General features: G+C 42.0%; 1 protein-coding gene across 1 annotated transcript in view; it reads left to right on the top strand.

The window, feature by feature from the left end:
• The first annotated feature begins 1,020 nt into the window (after positions 1 to 1,020).
• Positions 1,021 to 21,522, top strand: part of CPA3 (carboxypeptidase A3) — a 33,185-nt gene continuing 12,683 nt past the window's right edge. Inside the window, exons 1-7 of the mRNA XM_059686035.1 lie at positions 1,021 to 1,105; positions 1,202 to 1,277; positions 7,718 to 7,839; positions 17,494 to 17,596; positions 17,706 to 17,807; positions 18,841 to 18,942; positions 20,952 to 21,062. Coding sequence (XP_059542018.1) covers positions 1,038 to 1,105; positions 1,202 to 1,277; positions 7,718 to 7,839; positions 17,494 to 17,596; positions 17,706 to 17,807; positions 18,841 to 18,942; positions 20,952 to 21,062 — 684 coding nt within the window. The 5' untranslated portion in view covers positions 1,021 to 1,037. The remainder of the gene's footprint in view (positions 1,106 to 1,201; positions 1,278 to 7,717; positions 7,840 to 17,493; positions 17,597 to 17,705; positions 17,808 to 18,840; positions 18,943 to 20,951; positions 21,063 to 21,522) is intronic.

The raw sequence follows: 21,522 nt of genomic DNA, 5'->3' as shown, positions 1-21,522 counted from the left end.
TGCATGGCACAATGCTCTAACCACTGAGCAATGCCAGCCAGGGCTGAAGAGGTAGTTTTTAAAAGGAAATTCTAATAACTTCACTCACTCTGTTAGATTACCTATGATTCTGGGTAAAGGTGTTGCCATCTCCCAAATAATCTATAATTAACTGAGTTGTGTTCAATATGGAAGAAACCAACCACCCCAAGAGACTGTTTAAAATGGCCTATTCATTAATTTTACTTTCAAAAAGCATTTACTAGGCACCTGCAGCATCCAGATCCTGAAGATAGCAGCCAATGTACAAACATTTGAGCAACCATATTATGTTGCCCTCCAGGAATCTTTGAGCTGCTTTAGGGTTGGGGGCTGCCTCTGAGAATAGAGGGAGGAAATGGGAAGGAGAGGAGGTGGATGCTGTAGCTCTTTCTGTCATGTTGTTTTGCTTCCTTACAAAGAGAGGTGCAGAGCAAATATGGCAAAAGTATGGCCGTCATAAAATCTAGATGGTGGACACATCAATGTTTTCCAGATTACTTATAATATTTTAGTATATTCAAAATATTTTTTAATTTAAATGTTTTTAATTTAACAATTTACAATGTAGCTTCAAAAACATATTTTGTTATTAAGGGCCACCCCACAAGGTTCTGTGGCCAGATACACAAATTTGTCACAGATTTCAAATGAAAATTTAACATAATACCTTCCCTCATTCCATTCAAACATGTGGTAGAGCAGTATTTTAGAGAAAAGAATTGGTTCAAATCCCAGCTCTTTGAACATACAAGCTCTGTTACCTTGGGCAAGTTATTTGCTAAAAAAGGAACTTGCCTCCCATTCTGTCTGCAAAATGCGTATTCCCTATTGTAAAAGGAATATGAGTCACATGGCATTTACTGTTATGTCCCCACCCTACCTCTCAGTCCTCAACTAGAAAACACGGGGGAGGGGGGTTTCATCCACCAGAATCCTAAGAGGAAATCAGCTGCTTCTCCAGATAAGAGCTGAGACATAAAACTGGCAGAGGGCCTGGGAGCAGGCAAAGAAGAACCATGCGTCTCATCCTGCCTATGGGTTTGATCACTACCGCCCTGGCCATTGCTCCTGTCCGCTTCGACAAGTAACTCTCACCACCCTGTGTTGTGGTCTCTGTGTGGGAAGAGGATTAAGGAATGCGCTTTGCAGTTCACATTTTTCATCTTTTGCTTTCGTGTAGGGAGAAGGTGTTCCGTGTGAAACCCCAGGATGAAAAACAAGCAAACATCCTAAAGGACTTGGCCAAAACCAACAAGGTAAAGCATTTAAAGAGATAGTTTATCTTTTCTTTCTGTTCTCTAAAAGTTGCTTCTTTCTTATGTTTAATGTCCAAAGACAAAGGTAAGGGGGAGAGGCAGGCACTACTTGGATAATTCAGATAATTGCCAGTACTTCCTAGGTTTTATTTTTGTTTTTGATTTTCTCTAGGCTATCACTTCCACTTTTCCTCCCAAAAGCCTTTTTCTAGTCAAAATTCCTCCCTGCTAGTGCTTTGCCCACTATATTGTGCTCACTCCAACCGCAGTCTTCACCCATGGCATCATTTCTGTTACAGTATTATTAACTGCCTAGAGGCCAAGTGCACAAAAATTTGTGCACTCAGGGGGTAGGGGGGTCCCTCAGCCCAGCCTGTGCCCTCTCGCAGTCTGGGACCCCTCAGGTGATAACGACCTGCTGGCTTAGGCCTGCTCTCGGGTGGCAGAGGGCAGGCCCAATCCCTAGGTGCAGCCCCTGATCAGGCTCAGAGCAGGGCCGATTGGGGAGTTGGGGAGCCGCCCCCTGTCATGCACAGAGCAGGGTGATCAGGAGGTTGTGTGCCACCCCTAGTCATGCTCAGGGTAGGGCCAATTGGGGGATTGGGGCACCGCCCCCTGTCACACTCAAGGCAGGGTCGATGGGGAGGTTGCGGCACCACCCCGTCAGGCACAGAGCAGGGCCAATCATGGGGTTGGGACACTTCCCCCTGTCACTCACAGAGCAGGGCCAATTAGGGGGTTGGGGCGCTGCCCCCTGTTACACACAGAGCAGGGCCCATAAGGGGGTTGGGGTGCCACCCTCTATCACCCACAGAGCAGGGCCGATCAGGGGGGTTGGGGCGCCACCACTCTCACACTCAGGGCAGGGCCGATGGGGAAGTTATGGCTCTACCCTGTCACACACAGAGCAGGGCCGATCAGGGGGTTGGGGCGCCGCACCCTGTCACACACAGAGCCGCAGGGCGATTAGCGGGTTAGGGAGCTCCCCCCTATCAGGCACAGAGCAGGGCTGATCAGGGGGTTGGGGCGCCTTCCCCTGTCATGAACAGAGCAGGGTGGATAGGGAGGTTGTGGCCCCGCCCCCTGTCACACACAGAGCCGCAGGGCGATCAGGAGGTTTGGGTGCTGCCCCCTGTCACGCTGATCCCAGTGCCGGGAGGCCTTGTGGCTCCGCTGATCCCGATACTGGGAGGCATATTACCCTTTTACTATATAGGGTAGAGGCCTGATGCACGAGTGGGTGCCGGCTGGTTTGCCCTGAAGGGTGTCCTGGATCAGGGTGGTGGTCCCCACTGGGGTGCCTGGCCAGCCTGGATGAGGGGATGATGGCTGTTTGCAACTGGTCACACATCCTTCAGGGTGGGGGTCCCCACTGGGGTGCCTGGCCAGCCTGGGTGAGGGGCTGATGGCTGTTTGCAGCTGGTCACACACCCTTCAGGGTGGGGGTGCCCACTGGGGTGCCTGGCCAGTCTGGGTGAGGAGCTGAGGGCTGTTTTCAGGCTGGGGGTGACTGAAGCTCCCAACCGCTCCTTTTTTTCTTTTCTTTTTTTTTTTATTATGGGCCAGCTTTAGCTTTGATGCTTGGCTCCAGCTCTTAGGCCTCCACTGCTGAAAGTAGGTTTCTGGCCTTTACTTACAATGTTACGATCCTGCTGGCTGAAGCCCAGCGACTAAAGCAGGCTTCTGGGGTTTTGTTTAGCTTCTATATTTGTTACATAGTTGCTTAGAGTTGCAGCTCAGAGGCCTGCAGCGGCAGGCGGGGAACGTTGGAGTCCTCCATCACTGAAGCAAGCAAGCCTCATGTTAGTTTCAAGCTGCCTGGCTGCCTGCCACCATCTTGGCTGGCAGTTAATTTGCATATTGCCCTGATTAGCCAATGGGAAGGGTAGCGGTCGTATGCTAATTACCATGTTTCTCTTTTATTAGATAGAATAACAGTACTAAATTAAGATGTGACCCTTCCCTCTCCTATGTCCAAAAAGAAACAAAGTCAGACCAGTCTTTTAAAATATAACAGAATAACATAATCATTTTATCATCCATTCAGCTGCTCCTATACAAAGGCACATGTGCCAGCCACTTTGCATACATTTCAAATTCTCCAACAGATTTTCTGTGTCTGTGTCATAATCTAACCCATTTAAAACACAAAAATTGAATCTCAAAGGCAGAAAATTAAATAATCAAAATTAAACACCAGATATAAACCCAGAACCAAATCTGGGATTTATTCTAGTTCCAAATACCTTATCTCCACTTCAAATCAATCAAAAGTTCCACCTACTCTAATTCCCAAATGTTTTTCAAATCCACATTTTTCTGTCCATTCCTCTGCCACTGCCAAGTTTATGTTGGCTCTATCTCTTACTGTAACAATTTCAATAACCCATGAGCTAGTATTCAGTCTTAGTCTTTTCTCCCACACAACCAGTCCACATGGCAACCTAACCACTCTCTCTAAAACTTGATGATTGCATTCCTCCAACTGAAGCTTTTTCATGAGAGGCAGCCAATTATGGAAAGAGTATGGTCTTCAAAGGTTCCAAACCCAGCTATGTGGCCTTAGGCAAGTTACTTAACCTCTCTGCATCTCAATTTCCTTCTTCATCAAAGATTAAGTATGCTAACATTTGGGGAGCGCTCAGTAGTGGCCTGGCCAAAATAAGCTCCAGAGTCCCTCAGAATCTGCCACCTCTGCAGTCTCCTGCTCCTCCACCATCTTTCTCTAAAAACTCCACGAACACCAAAGACTCACCCACTTTGGCCCTGCACACCTTTGTACAGGAGGAATGCTTCCTTCTGTACTTGGCTAACTCTTATTCTTCAAGACCCAGCTCAGGCAGAGTCTCCTGCAGGAAGTCTTCTTGGTCCACCAACTCTCATGTCCAGCTTGCATTGCTTCCTGTGCTCTGGGAATGCTTGTGCTTTTCCCTCGCATTGCTCAGCATGTTGGAAATGCATATGTCTCTCACAATGAACGTCTTGCTTATCTTAAGTCCTTTATTAGCCTCCACAATAGTGACATCCAGTTCTGTGCCTGGTGCTTAATAAATGCTCATGAAAGTTCACTAGCCCTGAATGCCTGTTCCGCATTGCCCTGTTATGACAGAGAAACTGCTGTATGGTTAGATAGCCCTGCATAATTCACCTTTAAACCACTACTTCTCTCCTATGTCCAATTCATCTGTAGCTTTTTGATCAAAACAAACCAATAAATATTAGTTAGTTCATAGCAGCCTCATAATCATTAACTGAGTTACAGTGGCATTCAACTCAGAAATGGCCAGGTAGACTTAGATGTGCCCAAAAGCCTGTTGTGATGAGTGGAAATTGGGCATTTTCTTCACATTTCTCATATTTTGTATTTGAATATGATTTTAAAGAACAGCAAGAACTGGAATCTTCTCAAATTTATCTTAATCTGAATGCTATCCTTCCAGTCACCAAATTTCTGATATTCTCAGCCAGAGGAATTAACAATTGATAAATGCCTTCATGTCCCAGTTCTCAGAGCCATTTCACAATCTGCACAACATCTCATGGATTCTTGTTAGCCTTATTTTCAGGGAAGCAAACTGAAACTCAAAGAGTTATGGTGATTTGCCTAAGGACATACTGCTAGAAAAATGACAGGCTAAATATTATGCCTTCTGTTGGACACAAACATTCCAAGAATTCCAGAATTTACAGGGACATTTGGTTTTAAGGCTTGAATTGGGAAGGAGAATAGGGAACAATTTATTTAATTTATATTCCCAATTAGAGACAGATGCTCTGGCTAAATCAATTATAAAACAATCCAAATCAACCCCAAGATGGTGGAACCAAACAAATTAACCAAAAGTTGTTAATTCTTTTTGCATTTATAAATAACACTACAGGCCCGGTGCACAAAAATTTGTGCACTCGGGGAGATCCCTCAGCCCAGCCTGTGCCCTCTCACAGTCTGGGACACCTCGGAGGATGTCCATGTGCTGGCTTAGGCCCGCTCCTCAGGGGATTGGGCCTAACCTGGCAGTCAGACATCCCTCTGGCAGCCCGGGAGCCCTCGGGGGATGTCTACTTGCCAGCGGGGATCAGGTCTAAGCTGCAGTCAGACATCCTTAGCGCTGCTGAGGAGGCAGGAGAGGCTCCCACCACCACCGCTGTACTGGCAGCCATTAGCCTGGCTTGTGGCTGAGCAGCGCTCCCCCTGTGGGAGTACACTGACCACCAGGGGGCAGATTCTGCATTGAACATGTGTCATAGTGACCAGTCATTCCCAGTCATTCTGCTGTTAGGGTCAATTTGCATATTACCCTTTTATTATATAAAATAGAGGCCTGGTGCATGGGTGGGGGCCATCTGGTTTGCCCTGAAGGGTGTCCCAGATCAGGGTGTGGGTCCCCGCTGGGGTGCCTGGCCAGCCTGGGTGAGGGGCTGATGGCTGTTTGCAGGCTGGTCCACGGCCCCCAGCCACTCAAGCTCCCAGCGAGGTTGGCTGGAAGCAGGTATCTGGGATTTATTTATCCTCTATAAGTGAAACTTTGTTGCCTTTAGCAGAGGCCACAGCCGGCCAGGGCAGGCGGGAAACTTGGCTTCCTCCATTGCTGGGGCAACCAAGCCTCCTGCTTGCTCCAGCTCAGTGGCTGCCGGCCGCCATCTTGGTTGGGTTAATTTGCATATTGTCACTCTGATTGGCTGTTGTGCATGGCTTGGGGCGTAGTGGCGGTGCAGTCAATTTACATGTTTCTCTTTTATTAGATTAGACTAGAGGCCCGGTGCACAAAAATTTGTGCACTCGGGGGGGAGGGGGGTCTCTCAGCCCGGCCTGTGCCCTCTCGCAGTCTGGGACCCCTCAGGTGATAACGACCTGCTGGCTTAGGCCTGCTTCCAGGTGGCAGAGGGCAGGCCCAATCCCTAGGTGCAGTCCCTGGTCGGGCTCAGAGCAGAGCCGATTGGGGAGTTGGGGCGCCGCCCCCTGTCATGCACAGAGCAGGGCAGATTGGGAGGTTGCGATGCCACCCTCAGTCACGCCCAGGGTAGGGCCGATTGGGGGATTGGGGCACCGCCCCCTGTCACACTCAAGGCAAGGTCGATGGGGAGGTTGCGGCGCCACGCCCTGTCACGCACAGAGCAGGGTCCATCAGGGGGGTTGGGGCTCCGTACCCTGTCACGCACAGAAAAGGGTCAATCAGGGGGTTGGGGAGCTCCCCCCTGTCATCCACAGAGCAGGGCCGATCAGGGGATTGAGGAGCTCCCCCCTGTCACTCACAGAATAGGGCAGATAGGGGAGTTGGGGCACCACCCCCTGTCACACTCAGGGCAGGGCAGATCAGGGGGTTGGGGCGCCGCCCTCTATCACCCACAGAGCAGGGCCGATCAGGGGGTTGGGGCACCACCACTGTCTCACACAGAGCCGCAGGGCGATCAGGGGGTTGGGGACCTCCCCCCTAACAGGCACAGAGCAGGGCTGATCAGGGGATTGGGGTGCCTTCCCCTGTCACGAACACAGCAGGGCAGATAGGGAGGTTGTGGCCCTGCCCCCTATCACACACAGAGCCGCAGGGCAATCAGGAGGTTTGGGCGCTGCCCCCGTCATGCTGATCCCAGTGCCAGGAGGCCTCTTGGCTCCGCTGATCCCGGTGCTGGGATGCATATTTCCCTTTTACTTTATAGGATAGAGGCCTGGTGCATGGGTGGGGGCTGGCTGGTTTGCCCTGAAGGGTGTCCTGGATCAGGGTGGGGGTCCCCACTGGGGTGCCTGGCCAGCCTGGGTGAGGGGCTGAGGGCTGTTTTCAGGCCGAGTGAAGCTCCCAACTGCTCCTTTTTTTCTTTTCTTTTTTTTATTCTGGGCCAGGTTTAGCTCTGGCTCCAGTTCTGAGGCCTCTGCTGCTGAAAGAAGGTATCTGGTTTGTTTGCATTCTATAATCGAAACAATGTATAACTCCAGCTCTGAGATCCCGGGCTCGCTGAAAGCAGGTCTCTGGGGTTTTGTTTAGCTTCTATATTTGTTACAATGTTTCTTAAACTGCAAGCTCAGAGGCTTGCAGGCAGGCGGGGGAACGTTGGAGTCCTCCATCACTGAAGCAAGCAAGCCTCCTGTTAGTTTCAAGCTGCCTGGCTGCCGGCAGCCATCTTGGCTGGCAGTTAATTTGCATATCTCGCTGATTAGCCAATGGGAAGGGTAGCGGTCGTATGCCAATTACCATGTTTCTCTTTTATTAGATAGGATATCCTGCAAGAGTGACTGGCACAAATGGTTTCTTTCCCACTTTATAATATTCAACAGATCTTAAATATATTTGCAAAAATCTCATAAGCTTATTAAGAGTAGGGTCCATACCTTAGTCACATTGAGACCACATTCCTTCATGGTGTATGACACATAGTCATTTATTAATAAATATATTGTTTGAGCAAACAAACAATTGAAACTAACATTGAACTCCTCTCCACAGCTTGACTTCTGGTATCCAGATGCCACCCACGTGGCTGTTAATATGAGGGTGGATTTCCGAGTTAGTGAAAAGGAATCCCAGTCCATCCAGTTTGTCTTGGATCAAAATAAAATGCACTATGAGTAAGTTCTATTATTCAATATTCAAATGTGTTAGATATTCAAAGTTTGGGGAGTCTTGAAATTGAAAGGGAAGTTCTATTTTTTAATAGTCGGGGGGGGGGGGGGGAGAAAGCTGTATCTACCACATAAAACTTACAATTACTTCCAAACAGACTATTGAGGCCTGACTATAGAGGTGATGAAATCAAACTTGGCCAATCAACTTCCATCTTATGTTTGTTCTGATCTGCAAGAATGACAATTATGTACCTCTGCCATCTCTAAAAACCAACCCCTAGTAAGGACAGAGTGCATGTGAGCAGGCATAGATGGTTTAGCCACATTCATCACCCCAACAGGAAATCTCCCAGAGCTTAGAATCAGATGCTACTGGTGACCACCAGCACCATATTTTTGTATTTGAATTCTCCTGATACATTAAAAAAAAAACCCAAATTATAGTGTTCATCTTTAAGTCAGAGATGAGAGAATGTAAAATACATAGTAAATAAATAATTTTTATGAAAGAAATTCTTTCTCAGGCAAAGCAAAAGCAAGCAATAGAATAAGATAAATCCAAGAGGAGAGAATTTTCAAATGGCCAAAGATGCCAAAATGAGTCATTGTGGTCCCAGCCATGGGCCATGCACTGCCTGGGCCCTGGGGTAGTGAACAAAAAGGGAGCCCAGCAATGAATGTTACAAATCAACACAATATAGGAAGCAAAATGTGTTATTATACTTTCAAACATTTAGTGATTTAAAGTACTAAAGGGTCCCATCTTAACTCCCTCAGCCCTAATCAGCCCTGGAGTCCCCTCACCACTAAAAACACTGCTAAACACTAGTCCTTTCTCTAGGACTTGCCATTTCATGCCCCTGCTACCTAACTTAGTACTGTTACTCAAGAGGCCTCTTCCAGATGAGCAAAGATCCCATCATCCACTGCAGAGCATTTCCTGCTGTCATCACAACTTGGTTGCATTATGATATTGCTACAATATCCTCAGTAAATATAAACTCTATTGAAATTAAGGAAAGACATGTAAGACAAGTTGAAAAACATTCTTGTTCTTGGCTTGATGGCTTAAAAAAGTAGCAGGCTGTTATTAATCTCTGTCTTTGTTTTTGCTGTTGTTTCCAGAGGGATATGAAACAATTGAAGTTAATAAATGGGAAGAACATATTCAAAGTTAATTTATACCAAAGTTGATTTAATTCTTTTTAAGTAATACATCAACATGTGCTTTTCTATGTTTTTATAAATTGCACCATTAAATTAGAATAGATACTTGATAAGTATACATCCAAGTTATCAGGAATCAGTAGTGCATTATGAATTCTCTGCTTATGCTAAGGTTTGGATGACATCTGGATACTTTCTTCTAAAAGACACTGTCTTTCCACCCTATATAACTATTGGTGACTGTCTCTTGATTCACTTCATGGCCAGATCCTCATAATAGTGTGTTTTTCAATTTGTCTTATGCCAAGATACATCCTTGCTATCCACATCAAGAACCAAAGTGTTAAACTACCTATAAAATTTAGTTTTATCTAATTAGGACATCATTTCTAGAAATTAGTCCAAATTAACAAGGGTTGTAGGAAAGCCACATAATTAGATAGTTACCTTACTCAGAAATATAAATATGTAAAGTGATCCATGTAGACAAGAACTATTTAAAATCTTGTGTCCAAGTAACAATTATATAGATAATTTTATTTGCATATTAATTATGTGTTACTTGGTGTCAGTCAGTAAGCGAAAGTTCTAAGAACAGAAATATCTGATTATACCCAGGCACCAGTCTGAATAAAACCACATTATGAGACTGGTTTGACACAATGATTTACCTGGATAACCTTCATTAAACAGTGCAACAACAACAAATAATATGTATATACTAACAAACCTGAACAGACTGGTGGAAAAATATCTAATGGAAAGTACGTTCATTCAACTAAGCTTAAAGGGGCACACACCATATTTGGATTCAGCAGTTAAAAACCCTTGTGTTTTTACTATATTTTTAATATTTTAGATATTTTTATTTTAGAGTCATTTTAGATCTTTTCTTTTATCAAAAGTTAAAAGTAGGACATCTGTAATACTTTCAAAAATAAAAATACATTTCTTAAAAAGTTAAAATTAGATGATAGAGTTGTTAATAAAAGGTAATTCAAAAAATACTATTAATATAATAGTAAAAATAAAACGATACAATTAAGTAAAATCTTACTAAGATCCATTTAAGATTGTGTGGGAATTGCAAAAGAGATCTATATCAAACTGACACAGCAGTCAACACTTGACGTTGATGTCTAATTATCTAATAATGTTCAGTCATACACAAATTCATATTTGAAATATATACATAGTCCTATAAAATTAATATTTTAATACAATAAGTCATTCTAATGTCTCATCCCATTCGTTTTCCTTCTGCTCTACCTTTTTATATATTATTTGCACAAGAGTAAAACAAGTATGTTGATACCTGCTCTAAATGTTGACGAGATGTTGGTCATAGTAGAAAGCAGCAGAGTGTGGTCCAGTCCCATTTACACCAGGCATTAGGTATTTAACATGAAAAATTTACTTAACTTCTCTCCACCTCATTTTCTTCATCTTTAAAATGGCGTGTTGTAGAGCTTTCATGAAAATTTACTGAGATGATAAAATCGCTCTTTGTCTGGTTCCTTTACTTCTATTAAATCAAGTAGAGGAAGGACCACTTATATGTGTTTACACAATTGTGAGCACGTGCACACACACATGCACACACACATGAACTATGTTTTCTCCTATACATACAGACCTATGATAAAGTTTGGTTTACAAGTTAAGTACCTTAAGAGATGAACAATAACTAATAATAAAATATAATAGTTATGACAATATGCTATAAATAAAAGTTATGTGAATGTGGTCTCTCTCTCAAAATATCTTATTGTTATATATATATTCACCCTTCTTGTGATGTGAAATATCATGCCTATGTAATAAGATGAAGTAAGGTACTCAGAATGGCATGCAATTTAAAATATATGAATTGTTTATTTCTGGAATTTTCCATTTAATATATTTGGACCATAGTTGACCACAGGTAACTGAAACCTTGGAGAACAAAGCTGTGGATAAGGGGGAGACTTCTGTACACTAGCCCACAGTTCTCCATCATTCCTTCTCTGTTCCTCTCTAAAAACAGCAGAAGGAGGGTGCCTTGACATGGTCAAGATAGGATTCATCCTGCCTCTTCTCTAAATTTCTCCTCTATTCCTAATATTGAAACACATGTTTCCAGGAGTGCTGGCCACTGGGCAAACTTTGCACAGCCTTAGTGGACTAGGCAAACTACAGGTTTAATGGCACTCTCCGAGGATTTATTTTACTCCTTATAATGGAGGTGTTGTTGTATAATGGTCCACAACTAGAGGTCAGATCTCTAGGTTCTAATCCCACTTCTATATTTTATCAATTGTGAGGACTTTGGAAATCTACCTAACCTGTATAAAAATGGGGGTGATAACGGTACCCTGTTAATAGTGCTGAAGTAAAGATTAAAAGATTAAATGTAAATGCCATACTGAGCAGAGTGCCTGGCACATAAGAAAGACTGGATAAACATTAGCCATTCATAGCATTAAATCCTCAGTGATAATTATTTATCTTTTCAACTACATTTAGAAATATCTTTAACAAATTAAGCAATTATTGGAGTTCAAAAATAATATTTGAGAGAAAGTAATTTGGTTTCATTTGTCTTAGCCTGGCTGCTGATTATTGGAAGGGCTCATGAAAATAATGTCTGGCCCTAGTTCTTAATTTTCAGCCTTGGACTTAAATTACAGTCCTAATATCAACAGTCTGGCATTGTTTGGTGTCCTCATGGTGCTGGCTTTGTGGAAAGGTCATATTTTAGCTCACACTATTTTGCTGCTAAATTGACAAGTATAAGTCTAAAACCATTCTTAGATACAAGCTTCCTGTTATTAATTAATACTGATTTATGTTACAAATCAATCTTTGGGAACATAAAATTTCTCTTTGGCCTGGTTCCTCTACTTCTATTAATTCAAGTAGAGCAAAAGCTACATCACCTCTTTAGAGCTTAAAATAATTAATTATGTCTGTAATGACCATCCAAAATGTAATTTCCAACCTTCTCGGGCTTTGTGTGAGTTTTAGTGCAGCATGACCCACCTGATTCTGAAATTGTCACAATTTTTTTCTCAGAAATCCCAGGTTCATCATAAGTCAAAAGCCAAGCAAACAGTGAATTACATACAATATGCATAATAATGTGCTTGTCAGTGCTGTTAGTAGGAATCAATATTCATGAGCAGAATTTAGACTCATGCTACATAAACTCTAACTAGGAGTATACCTCATTTATGTTCTTCCTCCTAACTCAGGTCAGTCAGTCAATCAGCATGAAGAAACTGAAAAGTAGATTGGGTGCTGCAGTGTCACAGTTCATTATCATGAGAAATTGAAGAAATCAGAGTCAAACAAGTACATACCATCAAAGCCTAGTTTAAAGACATGTTAAAACTGTGAAGTGGTTGTCAGTTTTGTGACTCATCTTCACTATTATACTGAAGTTCTCTGGATGCCCATGACATGCCAAATACATTTCATATTTCACTTAGTTTCATCTTCACCACAATCCTGCCTATTATGTTTGGTACCATTGTAAAAGTAAGTAATCAGAGAGATAATTAACCTGCCCAAGATCATAATAAATATTAAGTAGCTAAACTGGGATTGAACACAAGAATGTCTGATCACAGAGCCTCTTCATAATAGATTCCTGCTTCCTTACCTGATAGAATTTATGAAAGTGAAAGAGTACACAATACTGTGCTAAATGACTAGGATAAATGTTTAAAAATAGACAGCATCCTCCTACATAGATACTGGAAAAAAGGAGAAAGTATAATTTTTTGCAGAATAACTACACAGAAACCCTGAAGATATAACTAAAATTTATCAAAAGTAAAAGGATAGTTTTTATATTAATACAATGGCTAATAGATAAGTAAAAGCAAAGCAATATGTTTTTTTAATAAATAATAATCAGTTCCTACATTTAGTGGGAAAAGAGTCACTCACAAGACTAATAAAAATATATGAATAAACAAAAAAATACAAAATTTCACTGAAAAATAAAAAAGCTATATTATGCTTCAGTATTCATTACTAGAGACCTGATGCACAAAATTTGTGCAAGGGTAAGCCTTCGCAGCCCCAGCTGCCTCACAGCCCAGGTTGCCTTGGCTGCCTCTCAGCCCTCACATTCCCGGCCACCTCAGCCCTCGCAGCCCTGGCTTCATCCAGACAGTTGTCCTGTTGTTCAGCCATTCGGTCACTTTGCATATTATGTTTTTATTCTTATAGACTAGTGGCCCGGTGCACAAAATTTGTGCATGGGTGGGGGGGTGTCCCTCAGCCCGGCCTGCACCCTCTCCAATCTGGGACCCCTTGGAGGATGTCTGACTGTCGGTTTAGGCCCAAAGGGATCAGGCCTAAACCAGCAGTCAGACATCCCTCTTGCAATCCAGGACCACTGGCTTCTAATCATTCACCTGCCTGCCTGCCTGCCTGATCACCCCTAACCACTCTGCCTGTTAGTCTGCTTGCCCCCAATTTCCCCCCCCCCACTGGCCTTCTCACCCCTAACTGCTCCCCCTGCCAGCCTGATCACCCCCAACTGGCCCCCTCTGCCGGCCTCATGACCCCCAACTGCCCTACCCAGCTGGCTTGATGGCCCCCAACTGCCCTCCCCTGACAGCCTCATGGCCTCCAACTGCCCCCCACTGCCGGCCTGCTCACCCCCAACTGCCCTCCCTTCCTGAACTGATCGACCCTAACCAGCCTCTGCCTCAGCCCTGCCACCATGGCTTTGTCCAGCAGGTCTCCTGGTCTAATTAGCATATCACCCTTTTATTATTATAGATAAGATTCTTCTCAAACTTATTCATAATTTAATACAATTCGAATCAAAAGTCCATTTTTCTAATAATTTCTAAAGTGATTCTGACAAGACATTTATTAAAAATAGGTGAAATTACTTAAAAATGGAAACAAAAATGAGACTTATGAAAATTTAATACTAAAACTGTAATTAAGAAACCAAGATGGTGGCATAGGTAAACACCGGAGATTGCTGCCTCCCACAACTTCAAAAATACAACTTAAAGACGGAACGGACATCATCCAGAACCACAGGAAGGCTGGCTGAGTGGAAATTCTACAACTAGAAGGAAAGAGAAAAGCATACCGAGACTCAGAGGAGGTGCGGTGCGGAAGTAAAATACAAAGATGCGGAGGTGCATGCGGAGAGGGCTGGCGGCTGAGGACACGATTGTCTTTTTCAATCGGGAGGGAGTCTCAAGCTCTGAGCTCCAGTTCCGGGCGAGTCTCTGGGGACCCAGACTCATACGGGAGAAACGGACTGTCTGGCATCGGTCAGAACTCGAGGGCAGCTTTCTCTCGGAGGTGCTCCCAGCAATTGCTGGGGCCTCTGAGGGTAGGACTGAGAGCAGCCATAACTGCTCTCTCTGCCTGCCCTGTTGATCCCCTGGAACCCCGCCCCGCCCAAGCCATGCACGGAAGCTTTTGCATATGAAAGGCCCGGCCCTTTGTAATCTGAAAATTACTTAACAAACTGCAGCTGGCCCAAGGCCCCAGGGCAACTTGCATTGCTTTAAAGCTGGCTTCTGCTGGGTAGCCTCAGGCAGAGGCTAGAGTAGCACCTCCTTAGATCCAAGAGCCAGTGTACTCAGTGATCAGAGTGGGACCATCCAATTACAACTCCTCATATCCAAAAGGGACACACTCCGGGGGCAGACTCAGTGAGCACCAAAGCCCCACTGAAGCAAGTCTTGCCCCATAAGGGTGTCTTCAGCACAGAAGTTCTCCCACCATAGACACAGCTGATTCTCACAGCCAATTGGCCTGGAGGTCAATTCCTCCCAGTGTTACCTACAACAATCAAGGCTTAACTACAATAAGACTGTGCACAAAGCCCACAAGGGTTGCACCAAGAGTGTCTACTTCAGGTAATTGGGGAGGCTGAGCCACTGGGCCCTATAGGACACTTAGCACAGAAATCCACTCTATCGACACAGCAAAGCATAAAAAATGCCAAGACAAAGAAACAGGACACAAATGACAGAAATGGAGGAAAGCAAACTGCTGGATATAGAGTTCAAAATCACTCTTTTAAGGTTTTTCAAGAATTTTCTACAAACCGCTGGTAAACTTAATGAGACCCTCAAGAAATCCAGTGAGACCCTGGATGTTGTGATAAAGGACCAACTAGAAATTAAGCATACACTGACTGAAATAAATAATATTATACAGACTCCCAACAGCAGACCAGAGGATCGCAAGAATCAAGTCAAAGATTTGAAATACGAAGAAGCAAAAAACACCCAACCAGAAAAGCAAAATGAAAAAAGAATTCAAAATACAGATAGTGTAAGGAGCCTCTGGGATAGCTTCAAGCGTACCAACATCCGAATTATAGGGGTGCCAGAAGAAGGGAGATAGAAAGATATTGAAAACCTATTTGAAAAAAGAATGACAGAAAACTTCCCCTACCTGGTGAAAGAAATAGACTTACAAGTCCAGGAAGCGCAGAGAACCCCAAACAAAAGGAATCCAAAGAGGACCACACCAAGACACATCATAATTAAAAAGCCAAGAGCAAAAGACAAAGAGAGAATCCTAAAAGCAGCAAGAGAAAGACAGTCAGTTACCTACAAGGGAATACCCATACGACTGTCAGCTGATTTCTCAACAGAAACTTTGCAGGCCAGAAGGGAATGGCAAGAAATATTCAAAGTGATGAATGCCAAGAACCTACAACCAAGATTACTTTATCCAGCAAAGCTATCATTCAGAACTGAAGGTCAGATCAAGAGCTTCACAGATAAGGAAAAGTTAAAGGGGTTCATCACCTCTAAACCAGTATTATATGAAATGCTGAAAGGTATCTTTTAAGAAGAGGAAGAAGAAGAAAAAGGTAAAGATACAAATTATGAACAACAAATACACATCTATCAACAATTGAATCTAAAAATCAAGTGAATAAATAATCTGATGATCAGAATAAACTGGTGATTATAATAGAATCAGGGGCATAGAAAGGGAGTGGACTGACTATTCTTCGGGGGGAAAAGGGTGTGGGGGATGCGGGAAGAGACTAGACAAAAATCGTGCACCTATGGATGAGGACAGTGGGGTGGGGGGTGAGGGCGGAGGGTGGGAGGGGAACCAGGTGGAGGGGAGCTAAGAGGGGAAAAAAGAGGAACAACTGTAATAATCTGAACAATAAAGATTTAATTAAAAAAAATAAAACTGTAATTAAATATGGTTAGTTGCCTACACAAGAGTAGGAACACAGATCTGTAGAGCAAAATAGAAAATTCCTAAACAGACAAAATATACAAAAATATTTGTGCATATGATGACAGTGGTATTTTTGAAATATAAATCTTGAAGTCTGGCAAGTTGGCATTTAAATTCCCAACTCCACCACATAGAAATTGTATTTAAACTTTCTGAATAACAATGTTCCCCATCTATAAAATGGTGGTAAAATAAATAACATAGAATAAAATAATGTGTGTAAAGCAGTACCTGGACCATACTAAATAAATGGATATCCAGGTGAAAATGTTAGGTAGGCAGTTGGATGTGCAAGTCATAGGACAGGTAGGGGAAGAATTTAGGGAGAGGTAGGTTCAGGCGGAAACACAGAACTGGAGTTACAACTATAGATGACCTTTAGGTTGCCATTTAAGCCTTATGATTCAATGAGGTGATAAGTGGATATAAATCAGGGTTATATAAAATAGACAAGAGAATAGAGACATTAACCTTCTGGTCCTCAACACTAACCTTCCAGTGATTCTTTCTGCATCTTTTTTCACATTCTCCAAACCAGCCTTTTCATTTTATAGCTCTGTAACCATAGGCATGTTATTTAAACACTTTATGCCTCAGCTTTCTCATCTGTAAAATGAGGATAATAATCTCAATGTGGAAATTAAATAAGTTAGTGTATGAAGGTTGCTTAAAACAATGACTGGCACATAGTAAGAGCTAAGTAAATGCTTATTATTATGGTTATGCAACTTTCTCAGGACAGTCAGTAGATTTTTGCATAAGAATACCCACGTTTGTCTGTGTTGTATGTTGTGAATGTGTGTGCTCTGAAGAAAGATTGTGAGTGACTATAGAGTGGCACTGACCAACAGCAGTATAATGCAAGCCACCTGCATGCTTTTAAATATTCTAGTAAACACATTAAAAAACCAATATTGACAAAATATTTTATTCAATCTAGCATATGCACAATAGTATTTCAACATGTAATGAATATTAGTGAGCTATTTCACATGTACAGCAATATCCATGTTTGGACAAGCACATTTTAAGTGTTCTATAGTCATGTGTGGCTATAGACTATTATATTGGACAGCACAGCTGTAAATAAATGGAAAGATCTGAAGCCAGACACATGGCATGTCTAAAGGCTATGGTAAGAGAATAATCTGATCTAAGATAAAGAAAAGGGAAGAGAAAATTTCTGCAAATTAAAGATAAATGTGTTTTTCTTTCCCTAGTAAATGTGCATTTTATCATTCCTCTGTCAAACAGAATCTTGATTCATGATCTACAAGAAGCAATTGAGAAGCAGTTTGATGTTAAAGAAGATATCCCAGGCAGGCACAGCTATGCAAAATACAATGCCTGGGACAAGGTACAGTAAAATGCCTGTGCTTCCAAAAAGAAAAAAAGAGTTATCCTCAACATTTATTGTCACTTATTTTTCTTTTATTCTAATTCCTCAAATTGCTTTTGTTCTTAAGATTGTTGCTTGGACTGAAAAAATGGTGCATAAGCATCCTGACATGGTCTCTCGTATTAAAATTGGAACTACTGTTGAAGATAATCCACTGTATGTTCTCAAGGTAAAAATAACTCAGGAACTACTGATTCTTATTATTGTTGAAAAACATGAATTTTAAAGTTACTTTTTGCCACATATAGCTAATTTTGATACAATAAAAAGTTATTTTTTAAGAACATTTAAGCTCTAGACATTTTAGAATAGAAGTAACAGTTGGTTTCAGGTTGAACCAAAAATGTTCCTGATTAAACCATTTGTCAGATACAGTGGATAAATGCAGACAAACATCTTACTTATCCTGTATCTTTACTATAAGAGTTTATGATGTCTCTGGTGTATAAAACAGTTTTCATCCCATTAAAATTCAGTGAAACTGTTACTAAAATATCATGAAGAAAATATAAATTTAAGAATCATGGAATCATAGGATCCCAGAACAATGAGGCATTTCCACCCCATGTTGAAGGGGATTCCCTTCTATAACTGAGCTGATCATTACCAGTCAGCTGCTGCTGGATTTTGATGCATTCCCTTAATAACTGGGAAGCCCTTCCTGACCCTAAACTCCCATCCATCCATTCTCTCCAACCGCACAAAACAAATCTAACCTCTCTTCAAAATGACAGCCCTTCAAACATCCACTTCAAACACAATCACAAAATCTTGCCCAATCCAAGCAAAATATCCCCAAGATTAGGAAGACAGAAAACAAAAGAAAATGACAGAAACAGAAGCAATTTATATATATAATCTATGTCTCAGACCAAAGGATATTAGCAGTAAAATAAAATAAATAAAATAAAATAAAATAAAAAGCAATAGTTTGTGATTTTTAAAAATAACCCTAAAAGCAACTCTGACACCAGGGAAAACTTTTGAAAAATACACTATAGAATAAATTATGACTTATGTATAGACATTTAAGGATAAATGCCATGGTCCTACCTGAGAACATAAGTGCTTACACAGGTACTCACTCAACGGGAAACAGGGGAAAGAATTGCTTTGAGAATGTGAATGAGCTATAGGACAATAAGAAATAAGAGATCAATCTGTGAATTCGTGCAAAATATCTTGATTTTATTTTTAAACAGATTGGGAAAAAGGATGAAAGAAGAAAGGCTATTTTTATGGACTGTGGCATTCACGCACGAGAATGGATCTCCCCAGCATTCTGTCAATGGTTCGTCTATCAGGTAAGTGAATGGAACACCCATACAACCCTCCCCTGATTATCAAGTCTCAGCACCTCACTGAGTGGCAACCTTCCAAATGAGTGCAGTTCCACTGAACTGGACAAGCTTATATTTGGTGCTGCCAGGAAATAAATGCTCCAATTTTACTCAGCATTGTTTTTATAAAAACAATTGACACCTTCCTTCAGACTTCTTAAATTCCAGCTGAAAGCTTAGAAAATGAAAAGGAAGTTCTTTTGTTACAAAATGAGAGCTTTTCTTATAGTTAGTATGGAAAATCTGAAACTATTTTAATATTACAATCCACAAACGTGGCCTTTCTTCAGTAAGCTCAAAGCACAGATCTTTAATTTCTGTTTTGGTGTTTCATTGGTCACACATACACTTTGCATGCTTAAATTCCCTTCCCAAGTTAAAAATGACTCACTTTTTTTAAGTTTGTTATTCCTCTCACTCTATTTCTATTTTATTCTGACTACTACTACGTTTAACTTTCTCTTACCACAGCTTATGTAAGCAATACATGACAGTGGCTTTCTGGGCACGGATAGTTTCACTGGGAATGAATCTGCAAGTAGAACTGATTTATCCCTGCCCTGTTTTAACTCTTCCAGCTGAGGGCCCAAGCTCCCCTTATGCAACCCATAAAGGAAATCAATCATAAGACTATCAGGTATCTCCTGGCTCCAGTATAGCTGTACCCAGAGAGATTTTCCAAAAAGGATGACAGAGATTTTAGGTAGCTATAGAAAGTCCAGATACTTAGAGAAATTTCAGTCAGATATGAGGAAAAAAGTTGGTCAATTTCTAAACGCTTGAGTTATCAATAGAACACTTTTTCTTAAATCTTATTAATTTATGAACCCTCTCCAATATTTATATATTCTTATGTTTACAAACTCAATCCATATGTCCATAGGAATGTGAGGCAAATAATCTATTTAAAATAAGTTGTGCTAATTTTTCACTTGACGCTATTCTCCCTATGTGCCGGGATCCAACCCCAGCGGGTCCAGGGGTCCCCAAAGGTGTAGACGGAGTTGGCGAAGAAGGAATGACACGGAGACAGCGTTCAGTTGATCAGCAGCCTAGCCAGGATCTCCAGTCAGGTTCTGGTCTGGATCTCCAGAGAGGTTCTGCCCAGGTTCTGTGTCCATGCTCTCTTGCTAGGTTCTCCAGCCAGGTTCTCCAGCCAGGTTCTCCAGCCAGGTTCTGTAGCCAGGTTCAGTCACCAGGTTCTAGTCAGGTTCTCTTGCCAATTTCTGTAGTCAGGTTCAGTCCAGGATCTTTTGCCATGTTCTCTCCAGCGAAGTTCTTCTGTCTGTAGGTTCTGTGTAGGTTCTGTCTTCTTGGCTCTCTTCTTAAGTTCTGTCTCTTTCTGTCTTGTTACATCTGTATTTATACCAGTTGATTCAATCCTATCAATCTCTATTACAAAGGTTAGGGCGTTTCTTATCTCCATTCCAGGGAGTAAAGATTATGTAGCTTAAGCATGATTGTTCATAGTTAAAGTGATTAATTACCCGCCTGGCACTTAGTTGAGGGGTTTTATTCCCTCCCTAACTTCAGGGGAAAATCCCTACCTGGGGATTCAACCTTTCTCGGAGAGGTGACCTTGGTTAAAACACAGCGCCAAGAAGGTGAGCAAACATATTAAGAACCGTATGCCATATATGCCAGGTCCCTTGAAACAGCAAGGATGGACCGGCTCCCGGCACCTATGAAATGTATCTTGCATGTTACATTTGAAATGCTACAAATCTCAATAATGAAATGATCCTGTAAATAAGGCTCAGTTTAATTAATTTAATTAGTCTAAATAAATGTCATTTTTTTCTGTCATCTATATGGGTCATTTATTTTTCTGCAGTTTAGGAGAAATATGTTTGAAATCATGTGACCTTGGGCAAATGACTTAAGGACTGGCAGTTATTACTATTATAACCACAACTTTCCACATGATAACTAAACTTTACACCAATAGCTTCAGCTTTTTTCTTATCCCACAGGCAACCAAAACTTATGGGAAAAACAAAATTATGACCAAACTCCTGGACCGAATGAATTTTTACGTTCTTCCTGTGTTCAACATTGATGGGTATATTTGGTCATGGACACAGGTACTGTTCTGTAGTTACTCTTTTGTATTTAGATAATATATTATTTACTGAATAATTGCTATGTAATAAGTTTAAGATTTGGGTACTGCCTTGGTTGGTGTGCTCAATAGTTAGAGCATTAGCGCGCGCGCACACACACACACACACACACACACACACACACACCCCTAAGGGTCTGGGATTTGATTCCCAGTCAAGGGCACGTACCTGAGTTGCAGGTTTCATCTCCCTTCCCAGGTCCTGGCTGTGCAGGAGGCAACCAACCAATGTGTATCTCTCTTTTCCTTCTCCCCCCTCCCTTCCACTCTCTCTAAAAATCAATGGGAAAAATATTCTCGGTGAGAATTAACAAAACAAAACAAAACAAAAATCTCAATTTCAGACTAAGACAAGCAAGGTTTCCTAGCTACATAGATGTCTTTGAAATAATATAAAATTTTGGACACAGACAACAGTGTGT

The sequence above is a fragment of the Myotis daubentonii genome, chromosome 3 (assembly GCF_963259705.1).
Source record: "Myotis daubentonii chromosome 3, mMyoDau2.1, whole genome shotgun sequence".
NCBI classification, from domain to species: Eukaryota; Metazoa; Chordata; class Mammalia; order Chiroptera; family Vespertilionidae; genus Myotis; species Myotis daubentonii.
The sequence above is the reverse complement of the archived record's forward strand: the minus strand, read 5'-3'. Positions and strand labels throughout refer to the sequence as shown.